The sequence below is a fragment of the Raphanus sativus genome, chromosome 6, assembly GCF_000801105.2.
Source record: "Raphanus sativus cultivar WK10039 chromosome 6, ASM80110v3, whole genome shotgun sequence".
NCBI classification, from domain to species: domain Eukaryota; kingdom Viridiplantae; phylum Streptophyta; class Magnoliopsida; order Brassicales; family Brassicaceae; genus Raphanus; species Raphanus sativus.
In genome coordinates, this window is record NC_079516.1 from 47,153,738 (window position 1) to 47,178,354 (window position 24,617).

Consider the following 24,617-nt stretch of genomic DNA (forward strand, 5'->3'; position numbering starts at 1 on the left):
ATCATAGAAAACGCTACAAATCGCTTCAAACCGCTTCGAACCTCTTAAAATCAAAAGCTGGTTCCAGCTAGCGTTTGCGGTTGCGGGAGGATAAATTTTTTTTTCTTTAAAAATAAAATGAATAAAAATAATACTAAAAATATCCAATAAAATTTTAAATTGAAATAATAGATATTGTAAAATGTATATATATTATATTTTAATTTATATTATAAAATTTTCAAACCAAAATATTTTCTATAATTTTTTAAAATTTAATAATATGATTTTATAAATATAAATTTTATATTTATTATATTTTTATAATTTTTATATTTTTATAATTATATAAAATGTAAATATTATTAATTTATTATTTAACAGATGTTGCGTTTGGTAGTTTACCAATCATAAGAGTCTCGCAAACGCAACAATTACTAACCGCTGTACCAGTCGTACAAATCTCTATAAAACGCTTGAAACCGCAACCACCCGCACCCGTAAACTCCCGCAACCGCAAACGCAACCGCTGCGGTTAAACCAGTCACGCCCTAAATCTTAACTTTTTGGTAATATCCGCTAAAACTATGCACAACTCTTTAAGTACAATATATTATATTATTACATAAAAATGCTGTTTTTTTTTTGCTTTATCAAAGTCCATATATGAATTACAGAAGAGATGTAATGTAACTATGTAAGTTACAGAAAATCAGTTACATGTTAATTAAATATTAACTACAAGTTTAAGGTAGCCGGAACATTTTAAGTCATTTTCTTCAACATTTTTCTTGCTTATTATTTCCCCACACTACTTTTTTATTCGGATTGATTCTGTAATATATCATTCCACACATGTTACTTTGAAGATAAAAAGCAATGTTATTAGATCTCTTCATGATCCCACCAAATTTTCAACAATGATGAACAAGGAAATTGATTAACTTGGAAATCTGTAAATATGTTAAATAAGATTAAGCAATGTTATAGATCCCTTCATGATCTCTACAAATTTCAACAATGATGCAAGGAAAATGATTTACCAAAAATCTGTAAAATATGTTAAATAAGATTTAATTGTTTTCACCCTTTTATTACACTTCCCTTTGAACTTATACTTGAACTACGTCCACAACTTGAACTTCAATACTTTACCTAACCTCTAACACGCCTCTCTCTCTCGAATATTTAAAGTCCAAAACGCAGCCGACGAAAAAACTGCAAGTCTCAAGGGCATGGTGGAGCAACAGCTTTCTTGTTTTCTTCTTCTAGATGAGACCGGATTGTTTGGGGAGATGCCAACTTGTTTATGCTGCACCATAAAAGATATTTAAATAAGCTATCGAAAAAACTACAAAAGAGTTAGGCAAGTACTAACTAAGACAATGATGTTAAGACGACGACTCACCATACTAGTAAATCTCCACTTGATGATCTTTTCTCAGAGATCCATTCGGGAACGAGCTCTTGCATTAAGATAAGCTGTTCTTCAACTTCTTCTGCAAAATGCAAGTGAACAAAAACAAAAACAGTTAGCACAGTTTCAAAGAAAAGACTTGTTGAGATGTCAAGTTAGAGGGCTTACTTCTGTCGGTAATGTCGGAATGACCGGCGATAATCTTGTGCACAAGCTCTTCTTTGGTGATCACCCAACGCCTTATTGACTGAATCAAGTAATGGATGACGTTGAAAAGTTTAGGTAGACAAGCTATCATCTTTCGCCTTCTCTTTGCCTCTGAGATTGCTGGATTTGATTCCTCAATCGCTTTCCTCTCTTGTTCTTTAATCTGAAATGAACATAAACTGAGATATGAGTGATGTCCCTCCTTAATCTCAATAGGTTTAAGTAAAATGTAATAGTGAAAAGCAAAAATGTAATACCGATTGTCGAAGTTTATGAGGAAGTATGCTGAGTATTTCGTCATCGCTGGATGCATCTTCCTCTGGTACTTGGTCAACGTCTTCATCAGCATCATCTTTCTCGTCCTCTGTATAAGAATCAAAGTTAAGCGACCTTGATGAGCTTAGTGAGGAGCGCCTCGCCAGCTTAGCCGGTGGGTCAGTAGAAATATCATCTGGACTTGTATCACCGCTGCTCCTTTTCTGTAGACGAGATGCAAGTGATGTACTGAAGAGCCGGGCAGGAGTTGAGGCACATTCAGGTGGAGTTGAAGCAGCAATAACTGGTGCAGGGTCAGTTTTAGCTGGCGTTGAAAGTACATTAGCTGGAATTGACAGTGATTTAACTGGTGTTGAGTCAATCTTAGCAGGAGTGGAAGGTACAACAGCTGGAATTGACACTTCTTTAACTGGGGTTGGGGCCAAGTTAATCTTAGACAAAGCAGAACTTGCAATTGGTTTAGCAGGACTTGAAGGTGCTTTGACTGGAGAAGATGGGGCTTTCATGAAAGATGAAATCAATTTAGCTGCTGGGATAGAAGCCATCTCTCCCATGAGAGTACTAACACTCTTAACCTTTGAATCTTCATTTTGTTTCTTTCTATTGAATAGCTCTGGAAGCTGTTCCTCTGGAACTTCATCACCCTAAAACATATATCAAAAAAACTCATTTAGTACTTGGATAAAGTCATTACAAGAATACAATTTCTTTTTTGCATCATAGGGAGTGAGTAATATACCTGAGGATGAGATTTAACAAAATCTGCAAGTCTAGCCCTGAACACTTTCCTAAGTGAGATCTTCTTCTTGCTGTCTGGTTTCGAATTGTCATTCTCCGTAACAGCATCGGCGTTGAGAGTGACATGGAGATCTGGTTTCATGCAGCTAGTTGCTTCATCATGTATCAACACTCTCTTAATCTCGACTGCCTCTGGCAAGATATGCGTTATCTGAGCCAAGTGACTGTAACAAAACCTCCTGAAACATTATCACAAGACAACTCATGAGATTGTGGATGATTTTGAATGTCCCAAAAAAAAACAATTATTTTGTCTATAATTATTTTGTCTTTTCGTCTAAGCTAAGTACAAAAAGGCAAAGAGACCAAACTGACTTTTGTTTATTTCAGATCAGATCCAATCAGTGATGAGATCATAAACATTAATAAAAACTGAAACTTTCCAGGAGATCTAAACAACAATTACTAGATCTAAAAATACACTTCTTTTTGTCTTAACTATAAAGCATATGGATCAAATACTAAACAAGATTTTGTTTATTCAGATCAGATTCAATCAGGCAATATCACCAACACAATAATAAACTTACCTTTCGGTTAAATGCTCGATTTTCCCAGAAATGTTTGAAAATATCGGCTTGGAGCCACGCAGTCTCGATAAGACAATCGTACTATCCAACGCATCGAAGAACTTCCCCAGATTCTCGTACCTGCAGAAACACAGATCTCATCAGTCTAAACTGTAATAAAAATCGAAACTTTAAAAAAAACCTTAGGAATCTGACTTACTTCTCAGGCAGTTTCTCTTTATCGGCGTTCTTTCGTTTGGAGAAGGAGGAAGACGATGACTCATCGTTGGATGAGAACAAGAGGCGGCTCCTGGCGGACGAAACCTTACCCGCCGGATCTTCAGATCTACGACGAGATCCAGCGGCTTGGCGAATCTCTTTCACGGAGAGAGCCACGGATCGGTTTTTCGATCTGGTGTGCATGGTCTCCGGCGGCTTCTCCGGCGTGGGGAAGGGTACAGAGGGCTGATTAGGGTTTGCGGTTTGGGATTTCGAGCACGGCGAATCTAACAGCCGTTTCTTCGATTTGAACGGGATGGATCCAGAAGAGCCCGGTGTAGTCATTGTTTCGAGTTAAAGTCAACGAGTGTAGGATTAAGAGAGAGAGTGAGAGGAGAGAGAGGAGCGGTGGTGATGAAGAAGACGAGAGGGTTTTAATATATGGCGCGGAGAGGAGGAGGGAGATCGAGAGAAGATGCTCGTTGCTTCCCGCCAAACTATGCACGTTGCTTCCCGCGAGATTATGTTACTGAGTTAAAGCCCATTAAGGCCCAATTTATGACGACGGAGGAGATAAAGAAAGTTTAGGGCGACGAGTGGAGAGAGAGTAGCCACGTGTGGCTCCCGCCAAATCCTGACGTTGCTTCCCGCGAAATTATCTCACCGTGGAGAAGCCCATTAGGCCCGTAATGATATGCTCAGAAACACCTGCATCATACTTTGGGAAAGGATCCAAGTCAAAATATAAAAAAGGTCATCCAGAGGTCAAATACAATAAAATAAAACAAAAGTAGATCTGTTCAACAGTTTTAACTTTGTGCATAGAAATCATATGAATTTTTTTTGTATGTATGAATTACCAGGAACTTTTAAATGAACAAGATTGATATGCCAATGTACAGGATAAAATGAACAAGTTTGATATGCCAATGCAACGTACATGCTAGTTCAGTATTTATAGATGCTCTGAAAATCAAACCATAAGGTAGTTTTATCATCACCAATAAAAATAAATAAATATTTCTATAATATAGAAAGTAATTACACCATATCAATTAAATATAACTAATATCTTACATTTACACATTGTTTTTCTCTTCTTAAACTTTTTAATGGTTATCACATTCCAATTTTTATTTTTGGGACAGGATCACATCCCTATTTTAAATGCTAGACTAAACACTTTTTAACTTAAGTGACAACTTTTCATTAGTTATTTCTTCTGTTTTTACTAACAAACTTCAACTTCTTTTGATATTAAATTGGAGATTGATCCATGCTTCGTGCGCAAAATTTGTATTTATTAAATTCTTTGTTTAACATTTTCTTATTTCAAAAAAATCGGTTTTATATTATGTATTAACCGTTATTCTTATTTTGTTGTTGTTTTTCTTTAAAATTTAGCATTCTTTAATGTTAAATTTATTTGTTGTAATGAGATCCAGTCATTTAATTTTTCCAAGCACACTTGTTAAGATAGTTATAATGAAACTATGCTTTATTTTTTTATTATCATGGTGCAAATATTTTAACTTGTTTGTTTTATTTTAGGTCATCTAATTATAATGAGACTAAGTATTTTTTTTATTGTACTTTTCTTGTGGACTACGAAAATATATATTTAATTTTCTATCAACATTGAAACTATGGCTGAGGTTTTTTTTTAATTCAATATGTGATATTTTAATTTTCTAATACTATTTGGACAAATTAATCTTAAATAATTTATTTATATTATCGAAACAAGCTTTTCATTTATTTATAGTAGCAACATGTGCTTCCTCTCATTTATTTACAAATCACATATTTACTTAGTTAAAATCTTGAAAATGTAATTATTTTTATTTGTTTCCACGGTTTGTTCTTATTTCAACACGGGAAACATAAATTATTTATTTTTTGTTTCTTAATTCAGCTGTACTTTTTAGTGCATTTCGTAAAAAAATTGTTCTTTCGGTGCGAGAAATGAATAATCTATTTATTATAGCAAAACTTAGTTGGACATCATTAAAAACTAATATAGTCGTTTTCATAATTTTTAAGTCTTTATCTTGTGTATATTATTATTTTTGAACATCATGTTAATCATGTTATCCGAATAACTAATTGGAATTTTCAATGTAAATAAAATTTATTACTGTTCAGAATATAGTTTCTTACATTTAAATTTATTTATTATATATCAGTATTTTACTATTTTTATTATTAAATACAAATTTTATTTACATATTGAATATTCTTATTTTGCCTAAAATCATTATGTAAATATCTAATGGCTTTAATCCTCCGTGAATAAAGTCGTCTTTTCTGAACAAGACTTTTAAATTGAAACGTAATGTTTTATTTAATCACAGAAATAACACGAGATACTTAAAACCCCATTTTACAATGGGCAGAAATAATCACGATTCATCTCAAATAAATAAAAAAGTGTTTTTCTTCCTTTTTGTGAACCATCAAGGTAAGATAAATCAAAAAGTTTTATTGTTTCTAACCCTATTTTCTTTTCTCATGTTCATTTATTTATAAAAAATATGAATTTTGGAATGTTAAGTAACCTAGATTATCTATCTCTTCATACTCAAAATTTTACCTACAATCTGTGAAGAAATAAATAACCTATGTTAATTAACAATCTAAAATTCACATTTTTGATAACAAATGAACAGAATATCAAAAATTAAGATTAGAAATAACTGAGTTTTTTTTACTTATTTCAATCTTTTACATATTTTTTTTTATTGTTCTTGAAAATAAAGAAGAACCTATTTTTTATTTGAGGATGAATTATGATTGTTCATGCCCATTGATAAAAGGGGTTTTAAGCATTTGTATCGTTTTCTGTGATTAAATGAAATATTGCGTTTCAATTTAACGGGTCATTATTCAGAAAGAAGACTTTGTTTACGAAGGTTAAAACCATTAAAGATTTAATAGTTGAGGGTTTAAAAACAAAAGTTTTAGTTGGAAGTTTTTCATCCGATTAAAAGTAATTGGAGGTCTAAATCACTAAAATATAAGTTGATTGCAAGCATTTCTTGTCATTTTTGTGATTATATGAAACACCGTTTTTCATTTTAACTGGTCTTTGTTAAGAAGAAACGACTTTATCAACAGAGAATTAACATTATTAGTTAGAATTTAAAAAAATAAAAATTTAGTTAGTTCTTTTATCCGATCTAAAAATAGTAGAGGGTTTAAATCACTAAAAACCTTTGGTTAAACCCAAAAAAAAAGTTTTAAGTCTTCACATAATAATTTCTTCTCTGTGAACAGAAAAAGAGTTATAGGGCTTCTCAAAAGGTGGGTTCTCTTTATACAATCACTTGAAAGAAGTGTATTTTTAGAACTGGGCCGACGACCTACTAAAACAAGCCCATGATATAAATTATTTTAATCGTTCATATATTATTTTAATTGTTCGCTAGATTTTGATCCACCCTTTTAAGAGCGGGTATATATTTTGTATTAAATTTAATTTTTGATTTCTATTTTCTTTGTGATTGTATAATCATATGTGTGTATAAATTTTAATCAAAATATGTTTTATTAAATAATAGCAATTTAAAAATTGATTCGGTATACGCACAGTTAAGACTGGATTACGGGTCGAACTCGCCCCGCTGACCCGCCAATCCACGGGTTTCAGATTTGTTTTGGTAAAAAATCTAACATACACAATCCGCAAACAAATAATTATGTACCCGCACCCACTCCACTTAATTTTGTGGTTATCTGCGGGTTATATATATATTTTTTTAAAATCATTATTTAGTTTAATTATTATAAAAATATATTTATAATAAAAAATTATACATTATTTAAATTTTAAATTTTTATTTTTAAAATTCCTATATTTTTAAAAAAATATTTACTTTTTAATTTTGACTCCTGAAATGTTCTTGTTTGTAAATACAGAATTTAAATTAGATATGGACTATTTGATTAGGTAACAAATATCTATATATATAAAAAAATGTTGCTTCTCTCTTATGAAGACACGTCATCGCCAGCCTGGAAAGTCGTCTTCTACAGTGCCGACATGTGTCCAATTGGGCTTTAAATTATATTATGTGTATGGGCTTATATCAATCTGTGTTGGTGTTATTGTTTCGGCCCATTAAAGAGGTGTCTCCTGCGTAACCATAACTGTGTGGAAACAAAAAAAAAAGAAAAATTCATCTATCCCCATCTTCGGCTCTGCGCGACAATGACGATTCAGTTTTGCCATCACCGAAACAGTTGTAAATATACAGTGCGATTTAACAATATTCCGGTGATATTCTTTATGATTGTTCGCTTTTGCTATTTTAGATTATTGTTTTCTCCTTAGATTCTCCTCCTGATATTTTGTTTTTGCTATGAATCAAATTTTGTTTTTGCAAGTGAGTATCCGTGCTAGCCGGCTCCCAAGGTTCCAGGCTAGGCTCGCCGTCGGGTCAATGCTCTCCGCCTCCGGTTTTGATGTGTCACGGTGTGCTCTGAATTTCCAACTATCCGAATCTCCTTTGATGATCCGGTTTACTGACTGTTAACGACTTTATTGATGGCATTCATAGCAATAAATAAGCTCCTCATCCATCCATCCAGCTTCCAAGCGTTCCTCACCTACCCCATACACTATATATATGAAGATGAACTCTCCTAGGTGTACTTTGTAAGGTTGATGGTCTAATACCAATATCTCGAGAAGGAGGATGATGACGTGGATATCAAAATTGGCAAAGGCTGTCTGCTTCGTGACATGTATGTAGACATTATTTATCCTCTACTTTCTTTCGTTTCTGATACTAAATTTCTAAAGTTGTAACTCTTTGTATGCACATAACTCAAGGATTGACATGGAAAGACGGGCATGATGAAGCTGCAGCTGCCACGATGTACTTAAAGGACACACTTAGTCACTTACTACTGAAGAGCATCAGCAACTAATCACCAGTCTCTCCAAAGATAAAGTAAATATTTCTCCTCTTCATGTGATCTTAATCTCTCTAAAGTTAATTTGTTAATTGATCTTTGTATTGTATCTGGTTTCTGAATAGAGGAAGAATTATAGTGGAATACACTTACGGTTAGAGAAGTTGGGAAATAAGCCTGAAGAAAATGCAACAAAATAAGTATCAATAAGGAAACCAGTCAGAAACCACTACTTTTGGTTGTGTTGAAGTTAGCTTCTTTATACTGAGAGAAAACGATGTACACAATCTATAGATATACATATTCGACTTATTATTCCAAAGAAAACCATAGGAATCAATGTAATGACGTGATCATAGTCCATATTTGCCATGTTCTGTGCGTTACGTTGGCTCTTCTTCCAGGCTCGGCTATGCCATGCCCTTTTTGGAAGGTATGTCTGCTCGCTTCGACCAAACCCATCTCATAGTCACTAAGATTTGACTTTAAGTGTAGGTTTGTTTGTTCATGATTGTTTTTCTGTTACTGCAGACAAATGCAGGGGATTGCAAAGCTGTTCTCTGTAAGAAGGTGAAGCAATAGACATGTCTCAAGACCACAGACCAATCTACTTACCGGAATGAATAAGATTGGAAGCATCGTTGATGACGGTTACTTAAACGGCATTGTATAAGTCACACAAGCTCTCGGCGATTAGGACATCACCGAGGGTCACGATCTCCACTCATAGCATAGCCAGAGATCAAACATATACATTAACAGAGGAAGACGAGATTATGATAATGAGATGTGACGGGATTCTTGACGTTTTGACAAGTTTTAAGTATCGTTGTCCAAAAAGGAAGGACAGAGCTTGCTTTAGAGGCTTCAAGGCTAAATACGTTTGTTTTTGATGTAATGAATGATTTAATAATTCTAAAATTATAGATTGTGAGTGGCACTCCTAAAACTATAGATTGTGAACGGCACTCACAGTAATCTGCATAAGGCAAACATTTATTGACTAAAAAATGGTAGCTTCGAAGAAAGTTAGATTTTATTATTTGGAAGCATAAAGTATTACGTTCATGGCGAGAGAGAATCTTGTACGTATATATTTAGATGCTATCTTGTAGGGAAATATAGATGCAGTTATAAAATATATTGATTGAAATATTTATTAAGTGACAGATTTTAGATGGAGTTATTATTAAGTTAAATGTAACTATATAAAGGAATTTGATCTACGTGTTTGATTAAATAATATATTTAGATAGAGTTAGTAGTTGTGGATCCCGATTTTTATGGTTTCACAGTGGTGGTTACAGAAACTATATTTATATTTAGATGCAGTTAGGTTTATATTTTCGTATATGTATTATTGATTAAAATATTTGGACTAAACATATATCAAAGGAGCATATTTCAACTTTAATAGTATTGATATCATATTTTTAATTGAATAACCTATTTTAAAACCATTAAACTAAATGAATTGATAAGAATATTTTATTTCTATTAAAAGTTCACTTAAAACCCGTTAAACTCTGTTAATCATAAAAAATATCATTAATAACCGGTTCCACCATTAATGTAAAAAATTAATATTAATATTAACTTACTCTATTAAAATTTCACTTAAAATCCGTTAAAACTCATTTTAACATTATGTGTTTTATTAATCTATAAACTTAATGTATGTGTATAACCTTCACAATTTGAATAAATTAATGTCTAACTAAATAAATCCTAAGTTTTTGGACTGAGATGTAAGTCATGTGCGATAATGATATTTTTATAAAATATATCAAAAATCTGAGATTATACTGTAATTGTTGGTGAAAATAGCATATATTTTTTCACCAAAAAAAGAAAATAGAATATATTTTATATTTTAATATTTGATAGGTTAATTATAAAACCGAAAACATCAACCAAAGAACTAAATAACATAAGTAGAAAAATTGATAGTAATATCTGGGGATGATAAATACCATGGGTCAATGAAACTTAGGGTCTGACTGGTTCAAACGCAGCGGTTGCAGTTGCGGGTGCGGGAGTTTGCGGGTGCGGGTGGTTGCGGTTTCAAGTGTTACATGGCGTTTTGTATGACTGGCGTAACATTTGAAAATTGTTGCGTTTGCGGAATATTTGTGACTGGTTGATTATGAGACATTGCAGCGGTATAATAATAAATTATCAATATAATTATATTATAATATTATAAAATATAAAAACATACTATTGTGATAAAATATAATAATTGTTAATATAATATGATTAATAATAATACTAAGTTTATTTTTTTAATTTTAAGTAGTTGAAAGTTATAATTTTAATATATTTTTATGAAGATTTATATTAAAACTTTTAAAGAATATTTTGTTTCTTTTTTATATATGTGTATATCTTTATATATGTATGTATATTAACTTTTAAAAATTATGATGAATAGCTACTTTAAAGTTTTTATAAAAAAATACTATATTGTTTGTGAATTTAAATCAATATATAAAATGTGTATATATTTTTATTTATAATATTTTCATTTTTAATTTTTAATTTTTAATTTTAAAATATTTAAGAAAAAAAGTTTAATATTTTTTTATCCAACCGCAACCGCCCGCAACCGCAAACGCTAGCTGGAACCAGCTTTTGATTTTAAGAGGTTCGGAGCGGTTTGAAGCGATTTGTAGCGGTTTGTATGATTGTTTTGAAACGCTGTCAACCGCTATCAACCGCAAAAGCTGCGTTTGCGGGTGGTAGCGGGAAAACCAGTCAACTCCTTAATGGTGGCCTTTTCTAACGCTTGACACGATAATATTGAAACTAAAGAGGAAGTTACAAAATATCCCTAATAACTAACGGGTAGTTATAAATTTTTTTTTAAAGTAGATCATGTGGAGAGATAATTGTCGAACTAATCATTTATCAGTTATATTTGTAGCACTTCTTCTTTTAAGATGCTATTTTTTTTTAAATTGGACCTAACCCATATCAACTGGTCATGTTCTAAAATTAATAGTATTGATAACTAACGGGTAGTTATAAATTTTTTTTTTAAGTAGATCATGTGGAGAGATAATTGTCGAACTAATCATTTGTCAGTTATATTTGTAGCACTTCTTCTTTTAAGATGCTATTTTTTTTTAAATTGGACCTAAAATTAGATTCTCGTCAGAAAAAGGTAATAAATTAAAGATATAAAAAAGTTGATTTTGCTTTTGGTTAAAGAGGAGGAAGAAGAAAGCCCAAAATCAGAAAACAAGACGTCCAAGCATAAAGGATCAAATATTTTATTTACTTCCTCTCATCCTCCACGCAAACCCAATTTCCCTTCTTCTTCTCCATCATCGATCAATTCGCTCTCTTCTCTTTTCTTCCACCGCCTACAAAGACATATTCTCATAGCTCAACTTCGCTTTCACGTCTCTCTCTCTGTGCCGTTCCTTTTGTGGGTCGCTGGTAAAGTTTTAATCTTTTTCTCTACTTATCGATAAAGTTGGAAACTTTGGTTTCCTTGGCAGTGATTAGGTAATGGGTTTGACGTTTCAGTTTTGTTATCGCTCCTTGATTGAATCGCTCTTCTTCTTTTCGGTTTGATCATGTAAATATTGTTTGTTTGCGTAAACTCTCCATTGAGAGTATAGATTACTATCTACTCTGTATTTGAGTGTTTTCCCATATTGCTCAACACTTACTGCATTGTCCCCATGCATCCCTGCCAGTTGCAAGAGAAGTCTTTTGTCTGAATAAGAAAGTAAATTGTTTTAATTGGTGAATAGTATAGGTTGGTACTTTATATCTATCATGGTGGTAAGCAGTAATAAAAAAAAACATGTCTTTTACCAAGTTATGCCACAACTCACAAGTTCCCTATCCTCTACTGATCTGATCTGCCTTTGTTGCCTCATTTATTTTCATTGTACTGATTCTAGTTCCAACATTGGCACTTTTTGTTTCCATTATGGATGCTTTAAGCCTTTAATGTTCGATGCAGGATTTGTAGCTGCATTCTCGTGTGGTAAAACAGGGAATGGACTGGCTCTGTTGGTCAATCGTCCGTCTTTGCAAATGATGAGTGGGGGGCAAAAGGCTCCAAACCTATTCAACTTTTTTAAATGGCAACGTGGTGAACAACCATCATCATCGTCTTTGACCACTGGATTGCTTGACAATGTCTCACACGAGATTGAGCTGTCTACCTACGGTGGGATACCAAGTCCTGGCAGCGAGAGCCCGTCAGGACTTCTCAACGGAGAGAGCTTAACTGTTCAACCCATCCCTGATCTGGATCTCTTCTTCGAGAGGCTCTACAGCTACTACAGAGACAAAGGCCTCTGGTGTATTATCGTCAAGTGGGCTGTTGAGCTTCTAAGCCTTGGCTTTATCATATGCTTCTCTGGGTTTTTCCTCTTGTATGTGGATTGGCATGGTCTTAAGAATGCAAAATGTGGGATGGATGCAGTTGAATCGGGTACTAAACCATGTGATCTTGTCAAAGAAGCTATCCATGAACACCCTTTGTCCCCTTTCACGCTCACAACGGCTATCATCGTTGGATATTTGGCCCTCTTCTCTGTCTACTGGCTCTTCTGCTTCTTAAGGTTCTTCTCCCAGTTGAAGGATACTTTGGACTTCAGGCACTTTTACTACAACAGGTAAAAATTGGAAGAGAACAACAGAGAAAAACAGACACTTTATAAGACCATAACCTATTTTTTTCTTATTGTGTTTTGTCGTTTTGCAGTCTCAATGTCACAGACAAGGAAATCCTTACTATGCCATGGGAAACAGTCCTTGAAAAGGTTGTTCAGTTACAAAGCTCACAACGCCTTTGCGTGGTGAAGGATCTTTCAGCTCATGATATTGTTATGCGCCTTATGCGGAAAGAAAACTACTTGATTGGCATGCTCAACAAAGGTTTGCTTTCTTTCCCAATCTCCCATTGGATCCCTGGTGCTGGTCCAGTAGTCAAATCTTCCCCAGACGGGACACAAAAGCATCACCTTGTGCTGACAAAGACCCTTGAGTGGACCCTCAACTGGTGCATATTGCAGAGCATGTTTGACTGGTAAATGCCTATTCTCCACGCCAATCTTTTGATCTTAACCTTCATTCCACATGCTGAGAGTATTGTCCGTTTTTTCTAATTCAGGTGTTTTCATTCTGCAGCAATTTTCGTGTTAAAAGGGACTTTGTTTCGAATCCCACAACACTGAAGAAACAGCTATTCGTGGTTGGGATTGCAATGCTTCTCCTCTCACCGTTTCTTGTCATCTTCATGTTGGTGTATCTATTCCTAAGGCATGCTGAACAGTTCTACAATAATCCAAGCACTGCTTCTTCTCGAAGATGGTCCAATTTGTCTAGGTGGCTCTTCAGGGAGTTCAATGAGGTAATTAGTCAGTTACAAAAATTTTGTTTTTTCTCTCTTATAAATATATATCATTGTTTGGCTTCTCTATTAACAGGTTGATCATTTATTCAAGCATCGGATCAACAGCAGTGCAGAACACGCTTCCGAATATCTAAATCAGTTCCCCTCACCTATCATCTCTATCATTGCAAAGTTCGTTTCTTTTGTGTCTGGTGGCTTTGCTGCTGTGTTAATCATCATTGCGTTTCTCGAAGAATCTCTCCTGGAGGGCCATGTAAGAAAAAAACTTTAATGATGCCAAAAATGGATTTTTTAGTAGAGAGACATTATTTTGGGTTGTTATTTAAGTTTTTTTTTTTTTTTGCTGACCTTTCTTGTGTAGATATTTGGGCGCAATTTGTTATGGTATGCTGCTGTTTTTGGAACTATAACAGCCATTAGTCGAGCTGCTGTTTCGGATGAAATTTTGGTGCTCGACCCTGTAGGAACTATGACTGCCGTTGTACAACACACTCACTATATGCCTAAGAGGTGGCGTGGTAAGGAAAACAAAGATGATGTTCGTTTTGAGTTAGAGACTCTGTTTCAGGTAACAATGTTTACTTGTTTAACTTTTTCTCCTCAGTAACTTTGATGTTTTATTAATTTCTTTAACTTTCTTGATAAATGATTCTTTACTAATTGTAGTATACTGGAATGATGTTGCTGGAGGAGATAGCTTCGATTTTCATCACACCGTTTTTGCTGATGTTTGTCGTGCCAAAGGTATAATAATTATATCTTGGTCATTTGCGTTAGTGTGTGTAATAGAGATCCCAAATCAACCATTTGAAAAGTTGTAACGCGTTATGAGTTTTCACTACTTTTTCAGCGGGTTGATGATATACTGCAATTCATCAAAGACTTTACAGTTGATATTGAAGGTGTAGGCAATGTCTGCAGCTTTAGTGCTTTTGACTTCGAGAACCATGGTAACACTAAATATGGTTCGCCACGCAATGCTGCATCTCGTGAGAATCGAAGCTCTCAGGGAAAAATGGAGAAATCATTCTTGAGGTTTGACCATTATTTTCATTTCTCTCTCTCTTTCTCTCTAAACTAAAGAGGGAAGTGTTTTAATCTGTTTTGCAGTTTCCAGAGTAGTTATCCGACATGGGAATCAGATTCTCTAGGGAAGCAGTTTCTGTCAAACCTCAGAACATTCAGGGACCAAAAGCTTCAAGAAATAAACGCAAGACACTCATCATCTTCTCCTAGTAGACCATGGCGAGAAACCCCTATCCATCGTCCTGGTCATATAGATAATAACAACAGCGTTTTATACAGAGACGTTCCGAGAAATCCACGCAATCACGTTGACTCCATGTGGCTGATTGATTCAGATCAGAGGAGTCATCCTTATCTTCTTGACTGGTACTACACTTGTCAGCCTCACAACAGAACCAATCATCACCAACCGATCTTGACTTCAAACCAAAACCCTGTGGATGATTGTTGGCCTCCTAACTTGGGAGTCCGTGGTGAAGACATGGTAGCAAGCACATCGGGTCAGTTCTTCTCAGAGAGCAGCATTCTCCGCCATCATCACCAACCTGATGGAGATCATCCTCATCCTCCTTTAGATGATGGTAGGAGCCAGTGGTGGGGAAGAGGCGACCGTCCTCACAACAACGGTGCAACACTTCCCGCGACCGCCAATAGCTTCATCGAGCCACCTGATTTCATGAACCCTTACACAACGAGAAACTTGTTGGACAACTCATGGGGCGGAAGAAGCATTCAAGAAGAAGAAGATTTGGATTGGGAAGAGGATGCGAGAAGAAAGCTGTCGAGAACTACATTTATGGATGATGAAGATGGTGACATTGAAGCTGGGATTGATCTCCATTTCGATGATGTATATAGCTCAAGACCTACTCATGAAACTTCAACATCAAGCACACCACATTAGGGTGAACAACAACAACATTGAAGTTTTTGGATTCAAATTTGTTTCTTTTTCTTTTAATGGTGTTGAAGGAAGATATAGAGAATGCTTGTTAAAAGTTTTCTCTGGACTTGCCAAAAAAATGTGGGGAATAATAATAAAAAAAGATTATGTTTCAAGCTCAACACTAAATGCAATTCTTTATTGTCCCTTGTGTATGTTGATAAAAGTTCCTTTAAATTTGATCTTAGTTCCAAATAATGGGTTTGAAATTGAAAGGGTATCCTACTTGTTGAAATTTAGTTTCGAGTGTCCAGTTATGCTTAAGTTGTGAGACTATCAAAAGCACCAGTGGTCTAGTGGTAGAATAGTACCCTGCCACGGTACAGACCCGGGTTCGATTCCCGGCTGGTGCAGTAAAAGAGCAGTGATGATATTAGGCCTTATGGTTGGGTCCATCGCATTTCTCTGATTAATCGGATGAGATTGCCATACTGAGCTCTTTTTTTTTCCTTGTTTAATGTTTTTTGTGAGTAAATTGGGCCACATGTAAATCACTCTAGTGAACTATACCTTTGCCTAACACAAGCCTACTCACTGATAGTGAGCTTCGTGAACCCTCTCATTACCAAGAATTCTTTTTTGTCACTGTCTCATTACCAATAGATCTAATTGCCAAGATAAAGAATGAAAAAAGGTGACATTTAATTAGCACATTTGATCAAAAAAAATTATCACATTTTCTTTCCTACATGATCATCATATAATAGTGCAAAATTTTCAGTGTATATGATTAGCTTCTTCAGTCACTAAAGTTATAGTTTTCTTTCCTCAAACTTGATTCCTTCCGTTTTACAAATATATACTTATATATTCTTAAATATTAACTGTTTATTCATATGATATTAATATGTGTTTTTAACATGTTTACCAAAAAAAAAAATATTAATATGTGTTAGTTTGTTTCATACATAAGTTTTACATGATACTTCTAAACATATATTATTCTTAAATATTAACAGTTATTACTTTGGTTACAAAGGTGTAAATTACAAAAGTAGTTATTTCTTTTGAAATCCAAGGAAGTGTTTGATGCACTAAACGGTCCATAATTCCAACTTTTTTGATATTCTTAAGTTTAGACATGTTCTAAAACGCGGACAACTCAGGCGTTAATCGGCAAGTCAATGTTGATCGGCCATGAACCATGGCGAACGGAACAAAATTACTCAGAAACTTGGATCTTAAAAAAAACTGTTTTAGTTTTGAAGCTAAAATCATATTTATAATTGAAAATTTAGTACAATTGAACAAAAAACACAAGAAAATAAGTTAAATTCACGAAGAATCATGAAAAAATGGTAGAAGATGAAAATTAGGGTTTGCAAAAGATTAAGATGATAGCAATTTAGTAATTGAGCCAACGTTGATCAGCGATGAACCATGGTGAAATAAACAAAATCGCTCAGAAAATCGGATCTTAAAAAAAAAATCTTTTTCTCAGTTTTGAAGCTAAAATCATATTTATAGTTGAAATCTTAGTACAATTGAACAAAAAACACGAGAAAATAAGTTGAAATCACGAAAAATCATGAAAAAATGGTAGGAGACGGAAATTAGGGTTTGCAGAAGATAGAGATGAAAGCATTTTAGTAATTGAATGTTCATTAAAGGCAATTTAAAAAAAAAAAAAAAATTAAAAAGTAGTTATTGCTTTTGAAATCCAAGGAAGTGTCCACAATTCCAAAAAGTTTGATATTATTAGGTTTAGACCGTTATAAAACGCGGACAATTCGGGCGTTTAATCGGTGAATCAACGTTGATCAGCCATGAACCATGGCGAACTGAACAAAATCGCTCAGAAACTCGGATCTTAAAAAAAAAAAGATTTTTTTTTATCAGTTTTGAAGTTAAAATCATATTTATAGTTGAAATCTTAGTACAATTTAACCAAAAATACGAGAAAATAAGTTAAAATCGCGAAGAATCGTGAAAAATGGTAGAAAGCAGAAATTAAGGTTTTGAGAAGATAAAAATAAGAACATTTTAGTAATTGAGTGTTCGTTAAATGCAAAAATGAAAAAAAAAAAACAAATAACACTAATTTTGGAAATCAAGCCCATGTTTCTAGCAAGGATAGCAAGACCACAAACATACTACGCCACTTTCATTGTTTCTTTATACGAATAATAATATATATTATAAAATACTTAAAACTAATCTTCAATTAATTCTCAATTAATCTTCGAATTTCTTTTTAATTCGCTAAATCCGGACATGCCACACGCGTTAGGCCTAGCGAGATTTGGAATATGGGGTTTAGATATCTCAAAATCTTGGTTCTGGTTTACAATCCTTGGTGGTTCATATAGTAAACTAATTTGTGAACCAGGAACTAATAAAGAATCGATCTTCTCAGTACCAGACGAATACATTGTCGAAAATTTAGAATTCTACGGAGTAACGGATATGCCTACAATTTCCAAATTGGGTACAAATATGCGATTCCGAAGGAATATACCATATCAAAAATATGCTTTAAACAAACAAAAACGATCACAAGCTATAAAATAATACCATACCATACCATACCATTACCAACTGAGCGTAATTTAGCTACATAATCTCTCTCTACTGATTGAACCAAGGAGAAAGATTATTATCGATATTACAGTCAAGTTTAGGTATCGTTGGTCAAACCTTTAAAAGCTTGTAATTTTAAGGTAACCTTTTTGACCTTAGCTCCGTGTGTTTTTCTTGCTTTTGCTTCTTTAACTGAAATTCCTATGACGTATTTGCAAATTGGAGATTTTTTTCACTTCTATACAAAAAATCAATAAGAGAAGGAAACGTTATCTTGTTAACTTTTGTTAATCAATTTGCAAATATGTTTTAGCTGTATTTTAAAGGAATATGTTGGAGCACAATTTACTTTATAAAAAATATGTTTAGAGAAACAAATAAGAGTGGTTAGAGGTGCTATTAACTATAAACAACAGGATTGGTTGACGATACCTAAGAACAACAAACTAAGGATTCAGAAATCGTTGCTTAGAGCATCTCTAATACACCTTTATTTTTATCTATATAATAGCATTTAGAATCAAAATCACTATAATTCATTTCTATTTTTGCTTCTAAAATAGAGATGAATTAGAGTAAGAAAAAATAACATTTCTCTATATTGTACTACATATTTAGATATTTCTATTTTAGAGAAATACATTAGAATAAATTCCTCTATTTCAAAGACAAAAATAGAAAAATACATTAGAAATGGTCTTACAGAACACTTTACACCGCATCTCTTTTTCATATATCATATTTTTTTTTCCTTCAGATTTGTTTCTTTCTAATAATCGGACGCCTAAACGCTAGATACTATTCAGCTGCCCTGATTTAGGCCAAATCAATTAAATTGAATGTCCGATTTAAGCTTTAATTGGTAACTTTGCGAAAAAGCGGAATATCGTGTGAAACACGTTCCATAAATATTTTACCAGTCAACAAAATATTGCAGAATGAAAAATTGTAAAACACAGATTTTTGGGGACAAAAAATGTAAAGAGAAAATTCAATAAGTGAAAAGTGAATTTTAATATATTATGATGGAAAATTTTACAAAATTAACACTTTCATATTATGAAAATTATGTTAATACTATCTTAAATTTTTAAATACATAGCAATAATTTTTTAATGATAAATAGTTATGTTGTAAATAAAATTATATTATAATTTGTAAATTATTAAAACATATTGAAAGATAAGCTAGATATTTATAATAAGAACTAAAATATTTTTTAGTTATTTTCACATTTTGTAATAATTAGTTTAACTATTGGTATTTGTTTTAATTATAACAAATTGAATACCATATAAAATATTTTGATCAATTCAATATATGTTTTACCCTTCTGCAAATTACAATTTTTCTGCGGTTTAATTAATTTTGTCCGCAGCTTAACTAATGTTTAGCCCGCCTAGATGACTGCATAGTACTTAGGCGGTTTAATCCGTTTTTGTTATTTTTTATTTTTTATTATTTTTAATAATATTTTTATCTATTTATACGTCTAAATTTTGATAAGTGCAACTTATTTTCATAATTTTGATGAAATTTTATACCATATTAAGCTTATAGTTTCTATTTGTGTGTTTATACAGTTTTAAGCATGAAACGTTATGAACAACTATAATGTTTTAGCAATATAAATTTTCTGTCTTGCGTAATCTCCACTTAATATCTCATTTTCTCACTAGGCATATTAGGTTTGAATCGACAGTCCGACTAGTGCCTAGCATCTTTAGAATCTTAGTTTTAGTATACTCTCACTTTTATATTGCATTTGGGTAAATATATAAATGCAAAAATGAAATAAAAATATTCCTGATTTTCCTTATGTGACTGATGGCTAATCCCCTCAGGACAAAGTTAATAGACACGTGCTGTAAATGAAGATGCATGCACTTATTCACTTTCTCTTGCTGTCAACTTCAACTTTTAAGTTTTAACTGATAAAACGCCCGGAATGAAACGAATATTCCAGATCTCTCGAAATATTTTTTTGGTCTAAATATTTTTTTTTTTTGACGAAAAAAAATCTTCTTCCGAAACATATGAAAGTATATGTTCATTATTATATGTTTATATTTATATTGAGTATATTTATGGTCTAAATCTTCTTTCGAAACATATGAAAGTATATTTATATTAATTCATTATTATATGTTTATATTTATATTGAGTATGCTTTATAGTATGCTTTATTTTGAGTTTTGTATTCAAAACGAATGTCAGCAAACAACCAAACAAGACTAAGATTTTTATGCAAGTAAATAAAATTAGAAATAAGCATCTTTATATATAAAGTAGGCTTTTTTATCTCCTTGGGGAAAAAATGTCATGTGGCATTCTCTTTTAACTATTAAAATATTTATTCAATTTATATTTAATGGGTTTTAATTGGTGTTAGTTGTGAAAGACATTGAATTTTTAAACTTTCTTTCATAAATGTCCACGAATTTATAACAGTGTTTTGAATCCGATCCGGATCCGCGGTTGAACCGGTAGATTTGGTGACCCAATGTAAATCAGATTTTTTTTTTGTCAGCAAAATTTAATTCATATTAATCGGATATAGGTTTTATAAAGATTTATTTAATTCATACTTCCTTAGCTTCATTGCCTATGTGTAGACGGTGTGAGAGCTCGGGTGGAAATCCCTTTACTTTTTCCATTTCAGATCATGTCGAAGTCCCAGTTTCATTGTTCAGAGTTAAAGACAAGCCGATATAGAGATGTTGTTAAGATTAGGATACAATAATTTTGGCAAGCCTGAAATGTTAAAAAAAAAGCAAGCTGTTGGGGTTGATATGTTGTTGCTTGATGGAAAGGTAAGAAGATTTGGTGAAATGTTCCACTCCGGTTAAAACATAATTTGTCCATTAAATAGAGGAGTTTACCAAACATTTATATTTTTTAGCTAAAAAAATATATTTAAATTTATCAAGATTCGTTGATATTTGCAAATAAGGGTAGACAAACAAGAATTTCGTTAACAGACTGACATAATCTTCCATTATAACAAAATTAATATAGAAAATAAATTTATGTTTCTTATTTTAAAATACATATTTTTAGAGGCCTTCAAACTAAACTAACACATACAACTCGCACCTCCATATTTAAAAAATAAACGTGGTAATCTGAAAAGTATATATTAATACTCATCAATTAGTTTACCAAAAATTGATACTTCACCCTTATTTTTTTTTATAAAATTTATAAAATATGAAACTTATTCTATTTTTCTATTCTTTGAACTACATATATTAGTACAAGTTTAATAGGTTATAAGTATTCTAATAATTAATAATATAAGTATGTTCTCTAAATAAAATGTCAACTTTGCTTTATTTCTAACTAAATTAACTTTGTTACGACTATCAGTTTTTAATTCTATTTTTATTAAATCAATTAGTAACAGCCACTTATGTTATTTCTCTTTGAACTAAACAATTTCAAACAAAGTAATATACTACGTTCGTTAACCACTATCAAAAATATTAGAAAAATATTATTTAATTTTAACATATTTTTATTTTCATATTTTCAACATATTTTTTTTACTAAAATCATTTAATAAATTATAAATTCATGTAAGAATAAAACATACAGACCCGGCGCGTAGCGCCGGAAAACCACTAGTTAATATTATAAAACAAACAATACTAAAAGTATATGTTGATTAATCCTTTTAATTATGTACACATATATTTATCTAATTATTAATGTACCATTGCTATTATTATCTTACAAAATTCTGTTAATTATTACATTGATTCAATTTTAAAACAAGATATATAATTTACTACTTAATAATATTGATTTATTAATTTATGTATATTTAACTTGTACTAAATTAGTGAAGAATATTAAAGTAGTAAAAGTGTCGTATAGCCGTCTTAATTTATATATTTAATTTGTATTCACATTTAAATAATAATGGATCTTTTTATTTTAATACAAATCAACTCAAACTTTTAAACTTTTTGGTTGAATATTCCCTAAGAATACTTTTGTCATATAACTGTATGTCATAAATAGCGTTATATTTTTAGCGAGAAATACATCTACTCTCACTTCAGCTATAATCATACCAATCAGGTTGAAAACTTTCCACCTATGTTTTCGCTAGTGATTGTTTAAACAGAGTAAAATCGTTTATTTTGTTCCTCTTGCGCTGTATGTGACATTTTCTTTTTTTTCATATGTTATTTTACTCCACTATTGTTACTCCCAATTTCTCTATATTAATTACTCCAAGTTACTCTTCTAGTTACCAATCACACTCAAGTCTAGTTACAAAATTTTCAATATATTTAAATATTTACAAAATAAAATATTTAGTTTTAAAAATATTGCATTTCCACAAAACATTTAAATTTATTTTTGTTTTAAATTTAAATTTCGTTTTTATTGTAGTATAATTTTATAATTTTAACAGTATTATATATTGTCCTCATAGTTATTAAAATATTATTAATTTATAATTATATATAATTGTTAATATATCTTAAAATAAGTAAACTATATAGTAAATTAATAAAAGGTAAAGTTGTTAATACATCTTAACTTTTATATTTACAACTACATATTATATAAAATAACTAAACATAAAAACATAAATGTTAATTAAAATAATTTAGTGTTTTAAAATGCAGGGTAGAATCTATTTTTTATGAGAAAAAGAGAAAACTAAGTAGGTCATAATCATATATTTAAACTGCCTAGTTGAATAAAACTGACCTAATAAATTAAGGTTGTCACTGGCCGGTCCAACAATAAGACGAATTTATCATTCATAAATATTTATAATTATAACTAGTTTAAAGTTGTTAAAATATCTATTTGTTAAGGTCAATAGAAAGTTACATAAAGTAGGTCGAATTAGACCTCGTGTGGATTGCTTCTCCCAAGTTGATTTTTTTCGGGAAATACTTAAAGCATATAGTATTAGTATTGGTATTATTAGGCTATTAATAACTTTTTAATATTGGATAATTATGTTGTATTATAGATGATTATACAACAAATAATTTTACATATTTTATGAAAACATACGTTTAACTGCATCAATCATATGAGTCATCCTATAGAGTCATTGTTTAACAAAACAATTTGGACATACTGCAAATTTCTTGTAAATATTTTTCTATTAATTTTAATAATTTTATCTTATTTGAAACCTAAGCTTCCTAATATAAAAACATTAAACAACTCTTGACCGGACTATTGGATAAATGGAACTTCCACGGGCTATTAATAACTTAGCATGTTTTCTTTAGTTGAGATTATAATTATTTGTCTAATTATATCGGAATTTTTATGCATACATGTTTCAAGTGAGGTGTCTCAATTTTTGTAAAGAGATATTAAGATGTCAAATTAAGTTTTAATTAAAATGTATATCTTGAAAATATCGTTTTAGGTGAGAAATATGAAAATATATGTAGTTTGTATTATTTTTCTTTATCATAGTTTTTATTCCATTAAATTTTTTCTTAACAAGATTTCAATGAGACAATAAAGAAACACAAATGATAGATACCCAAAAAGAATATTATCATTTCAAAGATAAAAGTCTATCACCGTTTTAAAGCTTTTGAAATCAAGATAATTGGAGAAAATGATCAAGTCATAGGAAGATTCATGCACTTCAGAAAAATGGCAATGTTCGTGTCATACAAGTTCGTTCAAATAAAAATTTGATAGACTTATATTATCAAACGCTATCCGCTGCAACTTTCAAGAAGCTAATTCATATTATTAGATTACACTGTTTCAAAGATCTTAACATATGTACACAAGAGAAAAGAATCATTGTGCACTATGCTTTTTTCCCTTCACTATGGGTTTTTCATAAAAAATTTCTAAAAAATATTTTTTAACAAGAAAATATCTTACACGCATAATGAATATAAAATATTATAAATATTATGGTGATACACATTATAACAAGTCATAGGTATACTTGTTTCTCAAACTTTATTTATTATCTAAGTTAAATTTTGTCTCCAACGTGTTGTACTCATATATAAAAGATTCATTATTCATGGAATAATGAACAAAAATTTCTCTGTTCTCATATATACTTACAGCATTTTAAATCTTGCTAGAAAAATATAGGTACCCTAAGCCAATGCTTATTTTTACTTGGCAAGCACGGCTCTAGAAATAAGCAAGGTCAAGTTTCCAAATAATTGAAAATTAAAATAAAACTAGAGCTTGACCCGCACACCCGTGCGGGTTTTAATTTTGATTTTTGATTTTTTATAATTAGTATCATATATTTTAAATATGTCACTATATAACTAAATGATATTGGTTATTTGAATATTTTAGGTTCCTATACATCATAATTGAATCCGAACCAAAACTAATAATATGTATTCTTTTGTTATTGTTAATTTTAGATTATTTTTTTAGTTTGAAAACAAAATATCT

The 24,617-nt window shown here is 31.6% G+C and overlaps 2 protein-coding genes, 1 long non-coding RNA gene, 1 other non-coding gene and 1 pseudogene across 7 annotated transcripts; 4 read left to right on the forward strand and 1 right to left on the reverse strand.

Moving 5' to 3' along the window:
• Nucleotides 1-1,003: 1,003 nt before the first annotated feature.
• LOC108811480 (CDT1-like protein a, chloroplastic) lies at nt 1,004-3,894 on the reverse strand. Its single transcript, XM_018583527.2, has 7 exons — nt 3,407-3,894; nt 3,208-3,327; nt 2,619-2,856; nt 1,861-2,523; nt 1,565-1,766; nt 1,388-1,478; nt 1,004-1,291 (listed from the first exon to the last, which is right to left on the reverse strand). The coding sequence occupies exons 1-7, from the start codon at nt 3,748-3,750 to the stop codon at nt 1,207-1,209; spliced, it is 1,743 nt and encodes a 580-aa protein (XP_018439029.1). The 5' UTR covers nt 3,751-3,894; the 3' UTR covers nt 1,004-1,206.
• A 3,649-nt stretch (nt 3,895-7,543) lies between these two features.
• LOC108811481 (uncharacterized) lies at nt 7,544-9,262 on the forward strand. 4 transcript variants are annotated; one of them, XR_008935784.1, is made up of 6 exons: nt 7,544-7,681; nt 7,792-7,879; nt 7,965-8,151; nt 8,240-8,360; nt 8,448-8,755; nt 8,854-9,262. It is a non-coding gene; the product is annotated as an uncharacterized LOC108811481 (long non-coding RNA). The 4 variants fall into 4 exon arrangements; XR_001943315.2 differs by having other exon boundaries at nt 7,792-8,151; XR_001943314.2 differs by having other exon boundaries at nt 7,565-7,879.
• A 2,287-nt stretch (nt 9,263-11,549) lies between these two features.
• LOC108811482 (autophagy-related protein 9) lies at nt 11,550-15,818 on the forward strand. The gene is made up of 9 exons (XM_018583529.2): nt 11,550-11,766; nt 12,302-12,962; nt 13,052-13,375; nt 13,477-13,699; nt 13,776-13,955; nt 14,064-14,270; nt 14,369-14,446; nt 14,553-14,737; nt 14,813-15,818. Exons 2-9 carry the CDS (start codon nt 12,376-12,378, stop codon nt 15,630-15,632), a joined length of 2,604 nt encoding a protein of 867 aa, XP_018439031.2. The 5' UTR covers nt 11,550-11,766; nt 12,302-12,375; the 3' UTR covers nt 15,633-15,818.
• A 135-nt stretch (nt 15,819-15,953) lies between these two features.
• TRNAG-GCC (transfer RNA glycine (anticodon GCC)) lies at nt 15,954-16,024 on the forward strand. Its single transcript has one exon. It is a non-coding gene; the product is annotated as a tRNA-Gly (tRNA).
• Nucleotides 16,025-16,030: 6 nt separating this feature from the next.
• On the forward strand, nt 16,031-16,110 carry LOC130497322 (small nucleolar RNA snoR114; annotated as a pseudogene).
• Nucleotides 16,111-24,617: the final 8,507 nt, after the last annotated feature.